Below are 18,028 nucleotides of genomic sequence, written 5' to 3'. Positions count from 1 at the left end.
TTTTATCTTTGCACCAACAATGCTTTTTTTTAACTTGTCCATATCTTCCTCCAGAGGAATGCCATAAATTACCCCCCGAATGATTTTATCTTCTCCTATAATCTTCCTCTCTGTCACCGTTTTCTTGCAAATGTTTTCAACTTGTAAAGCCTTTCTTCTTTGTTACACCAGTAAATATATATATTTCCATCTCTCAATCCTTCACCATTTCAACATCTCCTATCTTTTTTTTTTAATTTCTCTAGATAGTGAAATAGGACTCAGGTTCTGTTTTTCTTCTTCATTTTTTATCTTTAATATTATTTTACATTCTTCCCTTCCAATTTTCTTCCTAACTTCTCTCTCTTCTTCAGAACTGTTTTCTTCCAGCTCTCTTTTACTCCTTTGGCTGTCTAACATCTTTCCTTCTTTACCTCTTCCTCGTCCTCTCCCTCTACTTACTGGCGTCCATTCATTAAAGTCCATATTATCCTCCTGTGTATCCATTCTGAACCATTCACATACCAGTTTAACCCTTTTACCGCCACTTCCTAAACTAAATAATTTCTACCACTGTGGGGTTCTAAGTAGACCAGCATTTTCAAACCGAAGTTTCGCGCTCCGCCGACCGGTTCGAGCAGCCTCAGCCTGTATCGCCGAAAAACCTGGTGGATCTTCCTATCCCATGATTCATTGCGCCTCGAAGTAGATAGTTCAAACGGAAGTAGCAAAGGCTGGAGCAGAGAGAAAAGCTGTGAATAAAATTGGATATACTGCGCATTCTGTTAAACAAACTGGACTTTTATAGTGTTTTTAGACGAGAATGTAGCTGTCTAAACCTAAAATATCTGATCAGGTGATCAAGATGTTGCTAAATTGGTCAAGTCAGCAGCCGCTTGCCTCGCCCGCTGTCAGCTGACCGGGCGGTTGAGGTTCCTAAACCCCCAGAGAACAGCTGACTCCATAGGAGGAAGTTAAACATATATAATTCAGTCAGTTTATATGTAATGTTAATGTTTGGTTTATTTATTATTGTCGGCCACAGCCACGCCGTACAGAACCAGTGAGAAACTCCCGCTCCCCCTCCCTGCCGTAAAACTGTCGTGAACGTCCAAACTACAGAGCTGCGGCATGTATAACAGTAAAAATGCTCTGGAACAATCTAACTACTGAACATGCGACATTATTATTAATATGCTCTACAAATAAACTAATTTAAACGTTGTTCCTAAAGTTAATATGTTAGTGTTTAAGTTGTTAAAAGCTTTACAAATAAATGAAACAATTGGTATTTGTTATCAATTTATTTTATCTACAGTGTTAAGATTTTTATATCTATGAACACAAAATTATTTTGAACATTTTAAATGGATGAATACTGCCAACGATCATTTCAGGCTCCATTTGTTCGGCTTCACAGCTCTGTGCTTTCACGCTGACACGGTTGCTAGGCAACAGAAGTTACGCTGGGGTAAGGGCAAGAGAAACGCAGACTTATGTAACACCGGCGGCACAATTAGCTAATCTGGCATGTTTAGCTAATAGCTACAGGTAGCTTATTAGTAGCCATTGGTGTTACTGTTTGACCATCATTTGTTTACATGTTTTATAGATCTTCTAGATGCTCGTTTGACTTGGTGATTGACATCCACCAAGCTCATGTAAAGGAAGTTTAACCTGAGGTGAAACGTAAATCGATGAATCTGTGTTTGATTAATCTGTCGCTTCAATGACCCGGATGTGTGACACAAAAAACTAAATTTTGGAACTTCAGACTTGAAAGTGAAAGTAGTCAAACTGAATATTTAATACAGTGAAATACATTTTAAAAGCAAATGAAATTAGTTTCAAACCATTAAATGCAGTTTCAGTTTAGTGAAATTCATTTTCAAACCAATGCAATTAATTTCAATATTTGATTGAAAAAGAAAACCAGCAGCAATCTGCCAATGGATCTGCTGTCCAAAGGCAGCACTGAAACCATCCAGCCTGACTGGGAGGAATGGGGACAAACTTTGAAAAACGAAATCAGGATCCAGGATGAAACATTGAAAGCCAGGTTCCCACACTAACAGATCAATAAAGCTTGCTCCAACAGATGGAGATGAAGATGGCTGCAGAGTTTCAACATGCTTGTTCTCAGTGACAGGAACCACGGCGCGTTTTCAGGTTTCAGAATAAAGGAGCAGCCTTCCGGTCATTCCTTCTGCTCCCTTATCTAGGAGCTGTTGTTGGAATCAGCTCCGTAAATCTGCAGCAGAACAAAACCCAGGATACAGCTGCCCTTCAAGCTGCTGCAGAGGAAATGGAGCGAGTCAGGACGTCCTCCGCACCGTCACCATGGAGACGTCTTCATCCACCCTCACGCTGAAACTTCCAGAATCCCTAATCGGATCTGTCTGATCTGATCATCAGGATCCGAACCTGCAGCTATATCAGAATTCAAAGAATTCCTAAACAAGTTCAGTCCTGAACATGGCCCGCCTACTTCAGTTCTGAGGGTTCTCTAACCCAGCATATGAAAACAGAACCAACTGATTCTGTTTTCTGGAAGGTTTGAAAATCAGCTGGATCCAACATCAGATGGTCCACAGAATCTGACACCGTGTCCATCTAACAAAAACTAGAACTCTGACCAGGAACAGGATCAGAAACACCCGAGGTACTGGTCCAAACTGTTCACCTGATCATGCTTTAACAGAACAGACCAGCAGATACTGTTCCAGCCCAGTACAGCCTTTATCCTGGTATGTACTGGGAGTGCTGGAGTCCTGAACTGGTTCTGAGTGTAAGCTGGAACTTCAGCAAAGCCAAGAGGACAGAGAGCGGGGCGGAGAACAACAGAGAGGCTGTTCCACAGGGAACAGACAGCTGATTGTTTCTGACTGTGACCGGAGCCACATGCTGATGCTCACTGGGAGAGCTGGGAGAACTGGGACAGAGCAGGCCTACTGCAGACTGGTTTCACATAACTGCTGCTGCATTCAGGACCATCAGCTGCGTTCAGGAGCATCAGTCTCTGCTGTGGTCCATCTTCTGTCAGTTTTCAATTAGACAGATCGATCATGTGATCAGGAGGGTCGGTTCCTGTGATGCTGATTGGCCGATCAGACGGCTTCATAGATTCTGATCTGATTATACAAACATCTCACATCTGGAGAGCAGTCTGGAGGTCTACTGTTCATTGTGAAACTGGGAAGGTTCCTGTAGTTCCTCGTCCTGCTGCAGGAACCTTCTGAACCAGGTTTAGAGTCTGCTCTTTAAATCGGACAGAAGCAACTGGCTTTAGATCAGCATCAGACATGCAAATGAATCCTGGATCAGAGGAACGGCAGAACCTCCTCAACAGATCTGAATGCAGCACCTGAAAGGTTCTGCTCCAAGTGTGAAAGGGAGATCTGATCTGTTCAGATTCTGTACCCCCAACAGATTCTGTAGTAAACAGGCAAAAGCTTACAGAACCAGACAGGAAACCCAGACACACCCAACAGTCTTATAGTTGGATTTTCTGCAGCAGAACCTCAGAGCAAGTCAGCACCTGAACCCACAGTTTACTTGCTTACACATCTACAGACACTTCCTATCATCATCATCATCATCCCTGTACCACCAACCAGAGAGCTGGTACTGAGACAACATCTTGAAGGAGTTCTCCTCAGACTGATCTGGGATCAGAGCGGTTCCTGACTGACCCAAAATCATCTGCAGACAGAACCCAGTTCTCCCCTACTTCATACTCTTCATCTCTCCCACGCCTTCAGCTTTAGACGCTCAGATGTCCTCATTGGACCGTTCAGTCCGGTCCCATCCAGCAAGCTACAGACTTACCGAACCAGACCAGGATCCGACAGCTCCATCAGAGCCTTCAGACCCTCTCTAGACTGGTTTTGATGGCTGGAAAGAAGCATCAGATTGGGAAACAGAATGACACTGTCTGATTGGACCTCGAACCTCCTCTGGGTTGCCTCTATGCGTCCATCAGAGCCCAATCAGACTCACAACAGCAGATCAGGACCACAACCCGAACCCGGTTTAATTTGCAGCCTCTCTCCGCTGCAGGTCTCCAAATCTCTCCCAATCTCAGTAAACTGGTTTTAACTTTCTCACCTCTGATCCGGTCTGCTCTGTGATCCGGTCCGATCCCGTCCCTGGTCCTGGTTCGAATGTGCTCTGAGGTTCGCTGCTGGTATGGGTAAATCTGGTAAATCCACCAATAAAGTACGGAGTCGCGGTACGTCAGACTGGGAACTCTGGAGAAGAAGCTCCGCTCTGATTGGAGAAAAACATTTACCGCCAATCACCCCTGCTGCAGCTTCCGGTCACTTTCACAATAAAAGCCACGATTGCCGGAACTGCGCACCGATTCCGGTTGAGACTATTTAAATACAAGAAATAATTCCGACTCATTAATAAAGCATAATTAAACAGATTTACATCAGCAGAGACTAGAGTCACTTCAAGTAGCCGCACTGGGCGACGGTGCTGCGGAACGACGTAAAAAATTACAAATCAAATTAAAATAAAAAGCAAATAATTGCAGTTTTGTAGATATTTCATTTTGACATTCAATGTTCAGACCATAATACGACTGTTTTATTTTTTTACATACAGTAAAATGAACAGAAACCTTTCTGATCAACTATGTAATGCTTAATTATTTCTATTCACTATATAGTTTTGCGCTGAATCGTTTTTAGTAGTAGATAAAAAATATATGTATTTATTATCAAATTTATGTTTAGAATAGTTCAGAGATACACTGATCAGGCCTTTCTGGTCAGTTTTATTCCAAGCATGGCCGACCACATCCTCCTTTTACCCCCAAACACACAGGTTCTGTTTATAATGTCTTTATAACCTTTATCATTTTGTTTGAACCAAAACAAGAGTTTTAAAGAAAAGGCTGTAATTTTAATGAATTTGATCGGATTTTATGGCTCTAGAATAGCTGAGTTGGCCTGGTGTGGCCCTGTCTAACACTCACAGTTAATGATATGGCTGTTTTGGAAAATTAACTTCCCACAGAATGTTTCTGCTCATATAATTCAAGGAAAGGCAACGGCCAGTTCTTCTGCATCTGGTTAGGATGAGTTCATACATTAGACTTTTCCTCCATGTTGAAGAACCAACTCCAGCTGCTCCTCCTGAGAAACCAAAGCCAAGAGGCCTCATAAGATTCAGCACTCCCTTACCATCTCACTACCTTCATGCTTTAGGAAAACATCAACATTAGATGCTTTGTGTTGAAACGTTCTGAGAGCGGACATGACATTGGACTCCAGTCATCGGACTCTGGCCTGGTGGTGACCCGCTTGCTTGGAAGAGAATAGTCAGGGCGTATTTTCTGACCTCTGTATGATTCTGCTGATGAACTCTGTTCTTTTTTATGCCTCATGCATAACGTCAGACGGCACCAGGATCCAGCTTCCTCTGTTCACACTGGGTCACTTTTAGAGACTAGTTCAGTCTGAAATCAGTGATTTAAGTGGACAGTTACACATCAGTGTATTCAGAGATTAGAACATGATTAAACTTTAAGTATTGTTCTGATCAAGAGTCACAGTCTGGTTTTTAGGATGCGGCCCGACCTCCCCTGAAGTAGGGAGGTCAGGCCGCATCCTAAAAACCTGGTTTTAAACTTGGTCTGAACTTGTTTTAAACCGGTTGGGACCTGGTTTAATCTGAGCTTTATTAGATTGTCAGTATTATCAGGACCGCCCTCAGACTTCATCAGCTGCAGATGAATGTTTCCTCCAGCCGTCCCTGAGATGATTGGTGCAGAGGAAGTCCTGCAGGACGCTGCGTCCTGTCCTCTCAGTGTTGAGGAACTTGATGGTGGTGGAGTTTCCTCTTGGCCAAGCAGACAGGAAATAGGACGTGGCTGAGACAATAAGCTGCATTCCTCGCCAGCTGACGGAGGAAACGCTCACATCAAGTTTTCCTCATCAGGAAAAGAACAGCAGGCTCAGAGTTGATCTTCATCATCACTCACACTGAACCTCAAATCTCTGTATGTTGAACAGGTTTCCAACAGCGCCACCCTGTGGACACTTTCCAGTGTTACTGAGAGATTCATTCAAAGCTGACCCTTATATTCATAACAAATGTAGAAATTAAACAGGAATAATAAAACAGATTTTTAATTATTTATAGTTTGTTCTTAAATCAGAATCAGCTTTATTGCCACATTTGTGCACACAAACAAGGAATGAGTTTACCTTTTTCACTGTATTTTCACTGTACCTTTTCCTTATCTTATTTTTTGTTTTGAATTTCTTGTTTAAAATGTAAAAATAATGAATTGAGTTTATGCAGATGTGATGAAGAGTAAAGGTTAAACTACTGCAGTCCAATTTCCTCACCAGTCTTTGGTCGAGAGGCGGGATCCACCCTGAACAGGTCACATGTCCATCAGAGGACAACACAGAGACACACAAGAAGGACAACCATGCACACACACTGGCCTGAGAACAGCTTAGACTGACCAGTTGACCTAACAGACGTGTTTGGACTGTGGGAAGAATCCGGAGTACTCAGGGAGAACCTACATCTGTACAGGGAGAACATGCAAGCTCCTCATAGAAAGGACCCAGGCCGGGATTCAAACCCAGGACTTTCTAGCTGCTTGGTAACAGTCCCACCATCTGATTGGATCAATTTAGAAACAGATGTTTATGTTAATGTCAGCGGAAACAGTTCAGAAACAAAAACGAGACGACTGACGCTCAAATCTGATTAGTTCACAGCAAATCAAACAGAATGAAACCATGGTTCATGTTCAGATGAAGAAAGGGAGCAGGATGGACAAAGAAGCAACAATAAAAAGGTCAGTCCTAAAAATCAACTGTCTGAGATTGGAGGCCCAGTCTGAAGCTGCTAACTCCAGATTGGGTTTGGACTCCAGAGAGAACTCAACTAGTCTTGGTTTATTTGGCAGGTACTCTCTAGATTATAGAGCATTGCAACATCTCTGCTGATGACACACAGCTGCTCTGCATCACGACATGACTACAGTCCAGGACGGTTACTGAGTCAGAATGTCCTCCAGCTTAATGCAGAGACGACATGCCAATGTCACGGTTTGTGTAGCGGAGGACCCCGGACAAGCAGGCAGCTTGACGGTAAGTAAAAGATTTAATCTTGGAATGACAAAAACTCACTCACAGGCAGGCCAGACAGCATGGCATGATCCTTAATTACCGGCTGAAAACAGGGTGATATGATCTGAAATGTTTCCGCGAGGAATGAACAGAACAGATGTGTATATATAGAACAAGAACAAGGTGAAACGAGGAAACTGATTTGCTTAGTGCAGGTGAACCGAATAAAGTTAATTGACAGACAGGAAAGAACACAACGTGACTGGAGCAAAACAGAAATTCAAGAATACCATCTAATAGAAATATTTTAGAAAAACATTCAACTAAAGCAAAACCAGAGCCAAAAACCTAACTTGACAAAACATGAACTAGAAGACAAAAACTAAAGCATGACCAGGAAAATAATAAACAGAAGAACCCAAAAACACCCACAAATCATGACAGCCAAACACATAAACAAGGTCAGAGTTCAAACTGAACCACACTCAGTGATGCAAGCATGAGAGAAACCTGATGGACCCAGGACTTTCCTTTTAGAACCGCATACAGGGGTTGGACAATGAAAGTGAAACTCCTGTCATTTTAGTGTGGGAGGTTTTATGGCTAAATTGGACCAGCCTGGTAACCAGTCTTCATTGATTGCACATTGCACCAGTAAGAGCAGAGTGTGAAGGTTCAATTAGCAGGGTAAGAGCACAGTTTTACTCAAAATATTGAAATGCACACAACATTATGGGTGACATACCAGAGTTCAAAAGAGGACAAATTGTTGGTGCACGTCTTGCTGGCGCATCTGTGATCAAGACAGCAAGTCTTTGTGATGTATCAAGAGCCACAGTATCCAGGGTAATGTCAGCATACCACCAAGAAGGACGAACCACATCCAACAGGATTAACTGTGGACAATGTGAAATATGTATTGTTCTCTGATGAGTCCACCTTTACTGTTTTCCCCACATCCAGGAGAGTTACGGTGTGGAGAAGCCCCAAAGAAGCGTACCACCCAGACTGTTGCATGCCCAGAGTGAAGCATGGGGGTGGATCAGTGATGGTTTGGGCTGCCATATCATGGCATTCCCTTGGCCCAATACTTGTGCTAGATGGGCGCGTCACTGCCAAGGACTACCGAACCATTCTTGAGGACCATGTGCTTCCAATGGTTCAAACATTGTATCCTGAAGGTGGTGCCGTGTATCAGGATGACAATGCACCAATACACACAGCAAGACTGGTGAAAGATTGGTTTGATGAACATGAAAGTGAAGTTGAACATCTCCCATGGCCTGCACAGTCACCAGATCTAAATATTATTGAGCCACTTTGGGGTGTTTTGGAGGAGCGAGTCAGGAAACGTTTTCCTCCACCAGTATCACGTAGTGACCTGGCCACTATCCTGCAAGAAGAATGGCTTCAAATCCCTCTGACCACTGTGCAGGACTTGTATATGTCATTCCCAAGACGAATTGATGCTGTATTGGCCGCAAAAGGAGGCCCTACACCATACTGATAAATTATTGTGGTCTAAAACCAGGTGTTTCAGTTTCATTGTCCAACCCCTGTATTTCTAATGTAGCGCACTCTATCAACAGGTGCATGGTTTACTGTTCAGTAGATGAGTATAAATTTGTCTTTACTGATCTCAGTGAGGCAGCTGTCCAGACTGACACCAGCAAAATGGATAATTTCCCTCTGGCATTAAATCATTGCACTTCCTGTTTGCAAAAGAATAGAGCTTTAAATCCTGTTGGCCTGTAAAGCACTGAATGGTTGTTAACGTAAAATCATGTAGAGACAGATCTGTTTAGGCTGTGTTTCCAGGAACAGAACCCATCATCAAAAACTGTTATTTCCACTTTGCAGTAAAGACAGATGTTTTTAATAAGTTTATCAGTTCTTAGATATTCATTAGAATAAAATGATCTTTTTACAGCTTTTTTCTTACATTGTACTCTTCTCTTCCTTTACTGATTTCTTCTGCAGAAATAAACTCTTCTGCAGAGGGTGCTGCAGACTCGCATTTACAACAGGTGACTCAAGTTTCTGCAGAAACATGCAGCTATGGGGTGCTGAGCTGTGAAATGATGCATGTTTGGGTCCGAACAGCTGACCTTCTTGACTTAAAGAAAACCTTTCACGAGATCCACTGGATCAGGATCAGCTGAAATGTCCATGCTCCACCACATCAGGTGTTTTACCTGCTGAGATCTTACTTAGACAGAGGGATGAGATCATCTGATGAACCTCACCTTGATTTTAGATCTTAATTAATAAACCATAGACTGGGTTACAAGAACTTTTATTGATCACACACATATTGATCTTTTTCATCATTCTAATTAGCATTTCTAACATTTTAATTTGGTCTAAAAGGTTAAAAAAGTTTTTTAGATGTTTCAGTTTTACTTAATGAAGAATTCATTTTCACAGAAAATCTAATAAGGTCTGTAAAATAGCCAATTATTAAATGGATCTGGCAAAAATTGGCCAGCCACTGCTCAAGGAACATTATATAATGGTTTTAAGTGAATGAGAATTGCCATCCCAATTTCTTTATCTGTTTTTTGTGTATTTTGTTTATTTTATCTTGCTGAAAAATGACAAAATAAAGAGTAAAAAAAAGCCAATTATTTGCTAATTATAGATCAGAAACTACAATCTAGGAGGAGTAACATCTAAACAAAGCTTCAATAGAACACCTGGAACAAACATCTGGAAATCTTTTAGATTCTGCTGTTTAGGGATCAAAGCTTTAGAAGCTGTGATCATAAAAGGCCAAAAACTGAGACCCTTAAAGAAGACTGGAGAGGAAAAGTCTGAGGACAGCATTTAGTCAATCTGTGGACATAGCACGAATGGGACAGTCTGGACAATCTTTAGATAAGCTGTGGACAACCTATAGTCAGTTTGTGGACAGTCCGTATTCAATGTGAAGATATTCTGGGATCAGTCAGTGGATGGTGTGTAGACAGTCAGAGGTCAGTCTGTGGATAGAAGGTTTCCTTGTAAACATCAAGTCCAGGAAGATGAGAGTGACAGAAACTGAAGGACCGCGAGACATTCGCTGTCAGTGGGAAACTTTTCCAGCTTAACTGGAGGTGATCAAACAAACCAACAAACAGTAGGGAAGAGATGGACAGTCCTGCTGAGAGTATGAGGACAGTCTAAGTCTCCTCGTCGTCGCTGTGCTGCGCCTTCTCTTCCCTCACACCGCTTTCGTCGATGTTCTCCAGAGAGTCGGCTCGCTGCAGCGTCAGATCCGCCAGGCTGACAGAGGGCAGCGTGTTCTGCTCTGGGTACATCCATGGCTTCAGGGTTGGATTGTGTTTCCGCTTCCACTCCGGATACTTCAGAGATGCCTTGTAGATCTTCCTCATGGCCTGGCAGGACAGACATGGCAAGACAGGGTTTGACAGGAAACAGAGACAAATTCTGCAGGAGGAATTGGTCAGACGTTTACCTTCGGAGCCACGAACTGAGATACTCTGTTAACAACCCACTTTGGTAAAGAGCCTGCAGATAGCAGCAGAGGACAGGACTGAGGACCTGGTCTGTGGGAGGACAGAACTCTGAGCCTCAATTAGAAAAGTCTGGGTGTCTCACCTCGGGGGTCCACCTGGGTCAGGTAGTAGAGAGTGGAGCTGGTGGAACTGTTGGATTGGATCAGGTAGCCGGTCAGCAGAGACACTGCTCGGACATAATCTTTTTTAGGAGGATGTTGCTATGGAGATGAACAGACAAGAAGTACTACCTTGAAAGGGTTATTTCACGGTTTTTATTTCTACTGGTCCTTCTCAAAATATTAGCATATTGTGATAAAGTTCATTATTTTCCATAATGTCATGATGAAAATTTAACACTCATATATTTTAGATTCATTGCACACTAACTGAAATATTTCAGGTCTTTTATTGTCTTAATACGGATGATTTTGGCATACAGCTCATGAAAACCCAAAATTCCTATCTCACAAAATTAGCATATCATTAAAAGGGTCTCTAAACGAGCTATGAACCTAATCATCTGAATCAACGAGTTAACTCTAAACACCTGAAAAAGATTCCTGAGGCCTTTAAAACTCCCAGCCTGGTTCATCACTCAAAACCCCAATCATGGGTAAGACTGCCGACCTGACTGCTGTCCAGAAGGCCACTATTGACACCCTCAAGCAAGAGGGTAAGACACAGAAAGACATTTCTGAACGAATAGGCTGTTCCCAGAGTGCTGTATCAAGGCACCTCAGTGGGAAGTCTGTGGGAAGGAAAAAGTGTGGCAGAAAACGCTGCACAACGAGAAGAGGTGACCGGACCCTGAGGAAGATTGTGGAGAAGGGCCGATTCCAGACCTTGGGGGACCTGCGGAAGCAGTGGACTGAGTCTGGAGTAGAAACATCCAGAGCCACCGTGCACAGGCGTGTGCAGGAAATGGGCTACAGGTGCCGCATTCCCCAGACCTGGGCTACAGAGAAGCAGCACTGGACTGTTGCTCAGTGGTCCAAAGTACTTTTTTCGGATGAAAGCAAATTCTGCATGTCATTTGGAAATCAAGGTGCCAGAGTCTGGAGGAAGACTGGGGAGAAGGAAATGCCAAAATGCCAGATGTCCAGTGTCAAGTACCCACAGTCAGTGATGGTCTGGTTGCCATGTCAGCTGCTGGTGTTGGTCCACTGTGTTTTATCAAGGGCAGGGTCAATGCAGCTAGCTATCAGGAGATTTTGGAGCACTTCATGCTTCCATCTGCTGAAAAGCTTTATGGAGATGAAGATTTTATTTTTCAGCACGACCTGGCACCTGCTCACAGTGCCAAAACCACTGGTAAATGGTTTACTGACCATGGTATCACTGTGCTCAATTGGTCTGCCAACTCTCCTGACCTGAACCCCATAGAGAATCTGTGGGATATTGTGAAGAGAACGTTGAGAGACTCAAGACCCAACACTCTGGATGAGCTAAAGGCCGCTATCGAAGCATCCTGGGCCTCCATAAGACCTCAGCAGTGCCACAGGCTGATTGCCTCCATGCCACGCCGCATTGAAGCAGTCATTTCTGCAAAAGGATTCCCGACCAAGTATTGAGTGCATAACTGTACATGATTATTTGAAGGTTGACGTTTTTTGTATTAAAAGCACTTTTCTTTTATTGGTCGGATGAAATATGCTAATTTTGTGAGATAGGAATTTTGGGTTTTCATGAGCTGTATGCCAAAATCATCCGTATTAAGACAATAAAAGACCTGAAATATTTCAGTTAGTGTGCAATGAATCTAAAATATATGAATGTTAAATTTTCATCATGACATTATGGAAAATAATGAACTTTATCACAATATGCTAATATTTTGAGAAGGACCTGTACATTAGAAACAGCAGTTGAAGAAAGACCAGCAGCAGAGATTTTATGAACTAATGTTTAAAAAAAAAAAAAAAAAACAGCAAAAGGCTCAGAGATTTCCTTTAGTGAACTGTTACTGAACTCTACAAAGAACAGGAATGGGTCAGTGCTTCCCAGAAGTGATCTCTCTGTACCCTGAACCCCACCAGCAGCGACTGCAGATACTGACCGGGTGTTTGACGGAGTAGTTGATGATCATGTAGTCGTTGCCGAGTGGAAGCCAAGACCTCATCGTCACAAAATCTCTGTCCTTCAGAGGAGTTGGGCATTTCCCTTCAAAGAGACACCAGGGGGGAAAATAAACAGGATACAATTCATTCAATCCATGTTGCACTGTTTATGTTCAACATTCAGTCACAAATGAATCATACTCCACAGGAAGTGACGGTAAAAAGCAGAAATCTGATCATAAATGCCTCCTCTGTCCATGTCTTTAACTCCATGTTCAGGGAACTTCTTGTTTTCTTCTGGAGCTTTTCTACAAAGTTTAGACCTGATTGGACCTCTTTAAACTGGACCCCAATATTTAATAATAATAATAATAATAACAATAATAAGGAGAACTGCAAGCAGTTATAAACGGGTTCCAAGCCCCTCCCAGCACGCCATGTCACTATTATACTAACATACTATTACACCAAATAGTATGTTAGTATAATAGTAACAAAAGTTAAGAGTAAACAGAGCATTTTATGCAATTTGTTTTGCATAATTTTTTTAATATTCTCAATTAACCATATCCATAAGGGTATTGATTTTCATTGCTTAGAATGTCCCTAGATGTAATGGTTTTCAACAAACAATTTATAAAGCATTATTTATACAACACAAGCTAATAATGGCCTGAACAATTAATTCAAAATCCACATTTCATCATAAAATTCCCCAAATATTCTCAGACGACTATGACTGTAGAAGGAACAATACGAGTGTTTTTTGGACTCCTTGGATTTAGTGCTTTATCCACAAAAATGATTAACCATCATTTTTACAGTGCCTGGTTAATTTGAAAAATTCATTAAAAATACATAGTTTGCCATAAAATTCCCCAAATATTCTCAGACGACCATGACTGTAGAAGGAACAATATAAGTGTTTGTTCAAGTGCATGAATTAACAAATTTTGCTTGAGAAGGTAATTAACAAGTTATTTCTTAGCCAAATTCAAAAATTCATTAAAAACACATGGCAATTCATAAAATTCCATAAATAATCTCAGCTAATCATATCTATATGTGGAAAGACGTTGTTTAGCATAATCATAATTCTAATGATCGTTTTAAAAAGAATTGTTAACCATCATTTCAAATGATATTAGTAATAACCAAAATTGAAAAATTCACTTACAATCTATAGTTCGTCAGAAAAATCTCTAAATATTAACTAAGCACATATTTAGTATGAAGAATATGTCTGAAGTTTCTTAGCCACCACACAATATTTTCAAAATTAATGTATAACCACCATTATTGATTAGCATATATCTTTATGATTTATTTGTTCACAATTGTCCAAACTGAACAATGTTTACGGGGGATTATAGGCATCGTCTACTCAAGTAATGTCCAAAATTCCACAGTGGCTTAATAGAACTGGAGATGCAGCTGCTAGCTTTATTACCAAACGTCCCACATTGTGCTTCGAGACAGAACTTTAGCGAGAATAGGTTCTTTTCAGAATTATGCGCAGAACACATGCTAAAGGTTTAAGTTCTTGTAAAAGGTCGGAGCTTGAGCTTAGATTTAGCTTAAAATGTAGGAGGAATTATTGAAAACAGGTTTTGTCTTTGTTGTGACGTAGCAAAAACACTAGTTAGGGACAAGTGGGCGTGGCCATTTACAAAGTGAAGCAGAATCATCCAAGGAACAACGTGATATAAACCTTTGGAGTTTGGAGTAGAGGGGGAAAGCAGAGTGTTGTCAAATTGATTTGGCAAGAATGTTTTTAGTCTCGACAAGGATGAGCTCGGTTTTATTACTGTTCAGTTGGAGAAAACTGTTAGAGAACCAGAGATTGAGCTCACTGAGACAATCGGTGAGGTTAGAGTGTGGGACTGAAGAGTTGGATTTGGTAGACAGGTGGAGCCGAGTGTTATGAGCAGAACAGTGGAAGTGGATCCCGAATTTACGTAAGATGTGACCTAGAGGAAGAAGGTAGATGATGAAAAGGAGCGGCCCAAGGACAGAACCTTGAGGCACACCTGTAGAGAGAGGGGAGGACTGGGAATGGAAATATTGAAGTTGAATGAACCGACTGCATCCAGAGAGATATGATTTAAACCAATTGAAGGCAGTACCAGAAATACCAGTTGAGGTTAGTCTGTTGAGAAGGATGGAGTGATTGATCGTGTCAAAGGCTGCACTCAGGTCAAGGAAAATGAGGATAGAAGACCAGAGTCAACAGCAAGGAGAAGATCATTTGTAATTTTTTAGGCATTAGTTGGAGTGTTCATACAGGTTTTTTTTCTTTGACGTCGATTAAATGGCCTTCCAAGTTCAACTAAGCTTTATCTTTTCAATAGATCTAGCATGAAGGTAGAGTTGGAGCAGCCCTGGCAGAGTCCAGCCTGCACTGAGAACAAGAATGAGCCGAGAATGCAGACACTGCTCCTCCTTTAGGTTTACAGGGACCAGACAACCTCAACAACTCCAGCACTCCCACAAAATACATCAAAGAATAGCCAGTCATAAGCCTTCTCCAAGTCCACAAAACCCATGTGGACAAACAACTAAGCGACTACAACCCCCTCAGCAGCTCTAAGAGGGTAAAGATTCGTTCCACTTTTCCTCAGCCAGGATGAAGACCACACTGCACCTCCTGGATCAGTAAGAACATTCTTTCCCAAAACCATGGAGTAAGCTTTCTCAGGGTGGTTGAGAAATGTGCTCCTCCACAGTTTGAGTTTGCTTTCCACTCCACTTTCTTAAAGATCGGGACCACCACCCGAGTCTGCCACTCCATAGGCGTTGGTTCCAATCCTCCATGCGACATTAAAAAGACATGCCCAAAAATGCCCCAACAATGTCCAGAACCTTCAACATCTTGGGACAAAACTCCTGGCCCCAGGGAGCTGTTGTAACTCCCTAAGCAACCTCTACCATGGACCTGCCAACACCCAGGTTCTCAGACTCTCCACATACACAGGAACCAAATTGTGGAGATCCTCATGGTGCTCACTCAAACATTTGGTGACATCATCATGTGGAGTCAGAGGTTCCTCGTCAAACCCATATACAGCCTGGGATGGCTCTGGTTTTGTTCCCTTTCGTAGGCATTGAGGACTATTCTACAACTTACTTGAGGTCAACTGAAGGTTTGTCTCCATGGGCTCTCAGAGTTAATCCAAAGCCCAAGGTCTTCTATAACCACAGAAGCAGCAGTCTTTCTTGTCACCCCTAGCGCCTCTTCACATCAGAGGGAATCACCATCTGCGCAAGGCGCATGTCCCACTGGGAGGAGACCCAGATCCTGGTAACATTTTGGAAAGCTCCAGAAAGAGCTTGAGAGTGTTGCTGAGGAGATGTCTGTGGTTTCATGGATGAATGGATAAAATAAATCCAGACATAGAGAACATGTTTCTGTTGCTGATGTTTAGTTTTACCTTATTAACAGACAGAATTTTGTGATTTATCCCAAACTGAGCTCTAATCAGAAACAAACTGTCATGCCAAATCTAAGGAAGTTCTGAGGTGTTTGCAAAGGTTTCCACCTGATTAAGCTTTTAGAAAAAAAAAAACTAAACATATGTTGGTCTTGGAGGGAACCATCATGTCCATGTTCTTCTGAAAGTTACAGATTCAATTCTGCAAATCACCAGATTCTCCACAGAGACCAGGTCCAACCTCCAGCTGAGCTAAGTGATCTAGAGCTGTCCTGTCCAGCAGGGGGCAGTAGAATAACAGTAATTTAAAAAAAAGCCCAACGAATGTCGAAACAATGCATCAAGTTTAGTTTGAGGATCGGTACTCATGTTAACATCATTCTGTAGTTCAGCAGACTGAACAGACAATCAGAAAGAGACGCTCCTCTGATTGAATCATTTGGACGTCAGGGCGGGTCTGGTTTTAACCCGGACTCTAATAAAGTCTGAACGTCTCTGAAACATGTCGGACTGGACTGAACCTCAGGGGAGTAATAAATGAAGTTTGCTCTTGCAGGCAGCTGTGTACGTCTCAGCTGAGCTTAGAGTGGGTTCAGTGGTACTGACAGGAGTAATATCCTACGTCTGCGTTGACCGTCAGCCTGCCGATGTCGTACGTGTCAATCATGTTGGTATCCCACTTCTTACGGTAGCTGGTGTCATGGAGGACGTCGTACAGCGTCTCTGCCATCACGTCTTTGCACATGATCCTCATCTGGAACGAACAGAGACAGAGAAGAACGATTTTTAACCAGGAACAGGACATTTAGAGCCAGGGCTAGGCTGAAACCTCCTAATGAGTCAAACCACCAGCTCCAACTCTTCATCAGAGAGACAGGTCAGAGCAGAACCTATGGAACACATGAACCCAGCTGGCGCAAACTGGAAGAAATCAGCTAAAGTTAAGGGGACCAGGAAGTAGAACCATCATTACCAGTTTAACAGAAGAAAACAAGCTTTCAGCGGACCACTCCCATCCCATCCACCCGGTAGCTTCTCCACCCGTTAACAGTAATGTGACTTGAGACTGGATCACCTGAACCCTTGTGTTGGGTTCCGTCCTGCAGGAAAGTGAAGTCTAAAGTTCAACTTTTACATGAACTCTGATGGAGACACTTGATCGCTGCCTTGCTAAGAGGCAGGCCAGCAGATCAGGTGCCGTCAGGTGATCTGCAGGCATGGGGTTACTCAGCTTTAAAAAAAGGTCAAGAAGAGAAACCCCAGCAAACAACAACAAACCCTCTGGAAGCAGCAGGAACAAACAACCAGACAGGAAGTACCTGTACCTTCAAAATATCCTGAGGAACCAAACAGGTTCTCAACTGGGTCAAATGACCACAGGTCCAAAATTGTAACATTCCGAAGCTGAGTCACTTCATTGTAACTTTAATCTTGTGACCCGGTGCTCCATCATGCAGGGAAAATCCACAAATCTAATTGGTTCTTGGATGGTTGGAAGAAAGTTGCTCCTGGAGGATGTTTTGATCCCACTCTGACAGGGTTCTTGGAGAACTAGGAGGAAGATAAACCAACCTCAGACATTGAATGGATCAGGGTGCTTCACTGGTGGCACCATAAAAGAACCATGGTATCTCTTAGCCTTTCTCCTCCAGATGTTCCAAACAGTCAGAGAGAGGATTAATTTCCCTGTTTTGATGCAGCGGATGATGCTACAGCTTTTCTTTGGAAGGAACCATTGCTGACAGAAGAAGACGAGGATTTCAGCAGATCTGCTCCTCTTTTGGAGAAACCAGTGTCCAATGATTGGATTGATTGAGAGATTTCATCTAGATTCCTTCACATGTCTACCTGTACTGATCATATGACTACAGGTATAATTTCCTCATTCCTTTTGTTTGCTTGAAAGCATTTATTTCTGGAAGGATGGATGGAGCTCCTCCAGCTTCTCTTCAAAGAAACCA

The 18,028-nt window shown here is 42.4% G+C and overlaps 2 protein-coding genes and 1 long non-coding RNA gene across 9 annotated transcripts in view; 1 reads left to right on the top strand and 2 right to left on the bottom strand.

The window, feature by feature from the left end:
* Nucleotides 1-4,294, bottom strand: part of arap3 (ArfGAP with RhoGAP domain, ankyrin repeat and PH domain 3) — a 45,183-nt gene extending 40,889 nt beyond the window's left edge. Inside the window, exon 1 of one of the 4 annotated variants that reach the window (XM_047354291.1) lies at nt 4,087-4,294. The gene's annotated coding sequence lies outside the window, so the exon portion shown is untranslated. The remainder of the gene's footprint in view (nt 1-4,086) is intronic. The other 3 variants (XM_047354289.1, XM_047354288.1, XM_047354292.1) reach the window with 3 other exon arrangements.
* Nucleotides 277-9,226, top strand: LOC124860750. Of its 3 annotated transcripts, XR_007036428.1 has the most exons (5): nt 277-1,530; nt 6,345-6,607; nt 6,719-6,805; nt 6,917-7,100; nt 9,060-9,226. It is a non-coding gene; the product is annotated as an uncharacterized LOC124860750 (long non-coding RNA). The 3 variants fall into 3 exon arrangements; XR_007036429.1 differs by lacking the exon at nt 6,345-6,607; XR_007036427.1 differs by having other exon boundaries at nt 6,345-6,805.
* A 132-nt stretch (nt 9,227-9,358) lies between these two features.
* The window catches only part of stard15 (StAR-related lipid transfer (START) domain containing 15), a 13,337-nt gene continuing 4,667 nt past the window's right edge, over nt 9,359-18,028 (bottom strand). Inside the window, exons 3-7 of one of the 2 annotated variants that reach the window (XM_047354296.1) lie at nt 16,674-16,821; nt 12,636-12,739; nt 10,680-10,797; nt 10,537-10,589; nt 9,359-10,456 (exon numbers count right to left, since the gene is read on the bottom strand). In XM_047354296.1, the coding sequence (XP_047210252.1) occupies nt 10,241-10,456; nt 10,537-10,589; nt 10,680-10,797; nt 12,636-12,739; nt 16,674-16,821 (639 nt within the window). In that variant the 3' untranslated portion in view covers nt 9,359-10,240. The remainder of the gene's footprint in view (nt 10,457-10,536; nt 10,590-10,679; nt 10,798-12,635; nt 12,740-16,673; nt 16,822-18,028) is intronic. The other variant, XM_047354297.1, reaches the window with a different exon arrangement.

This window comes from Girardinichthys multiradiatus, chromosome 23, assembly GCF_021462225.1.
Source record: "Girardinichthys multiradiatus isolate DD_20200921_A chromosome 23, DD_fGirMul_XY1, whole genome shotgun sequence".
NCBI lineage: Eukaryota > Metazoa > Chordata > Actinopteri > Cyprinodontiformes > Goodeidae > Girardinichthys > Girardinichthys multiradiatus.
This window is presented reverse-complemented; position numbering and strand designations above follow the sequence as displayed.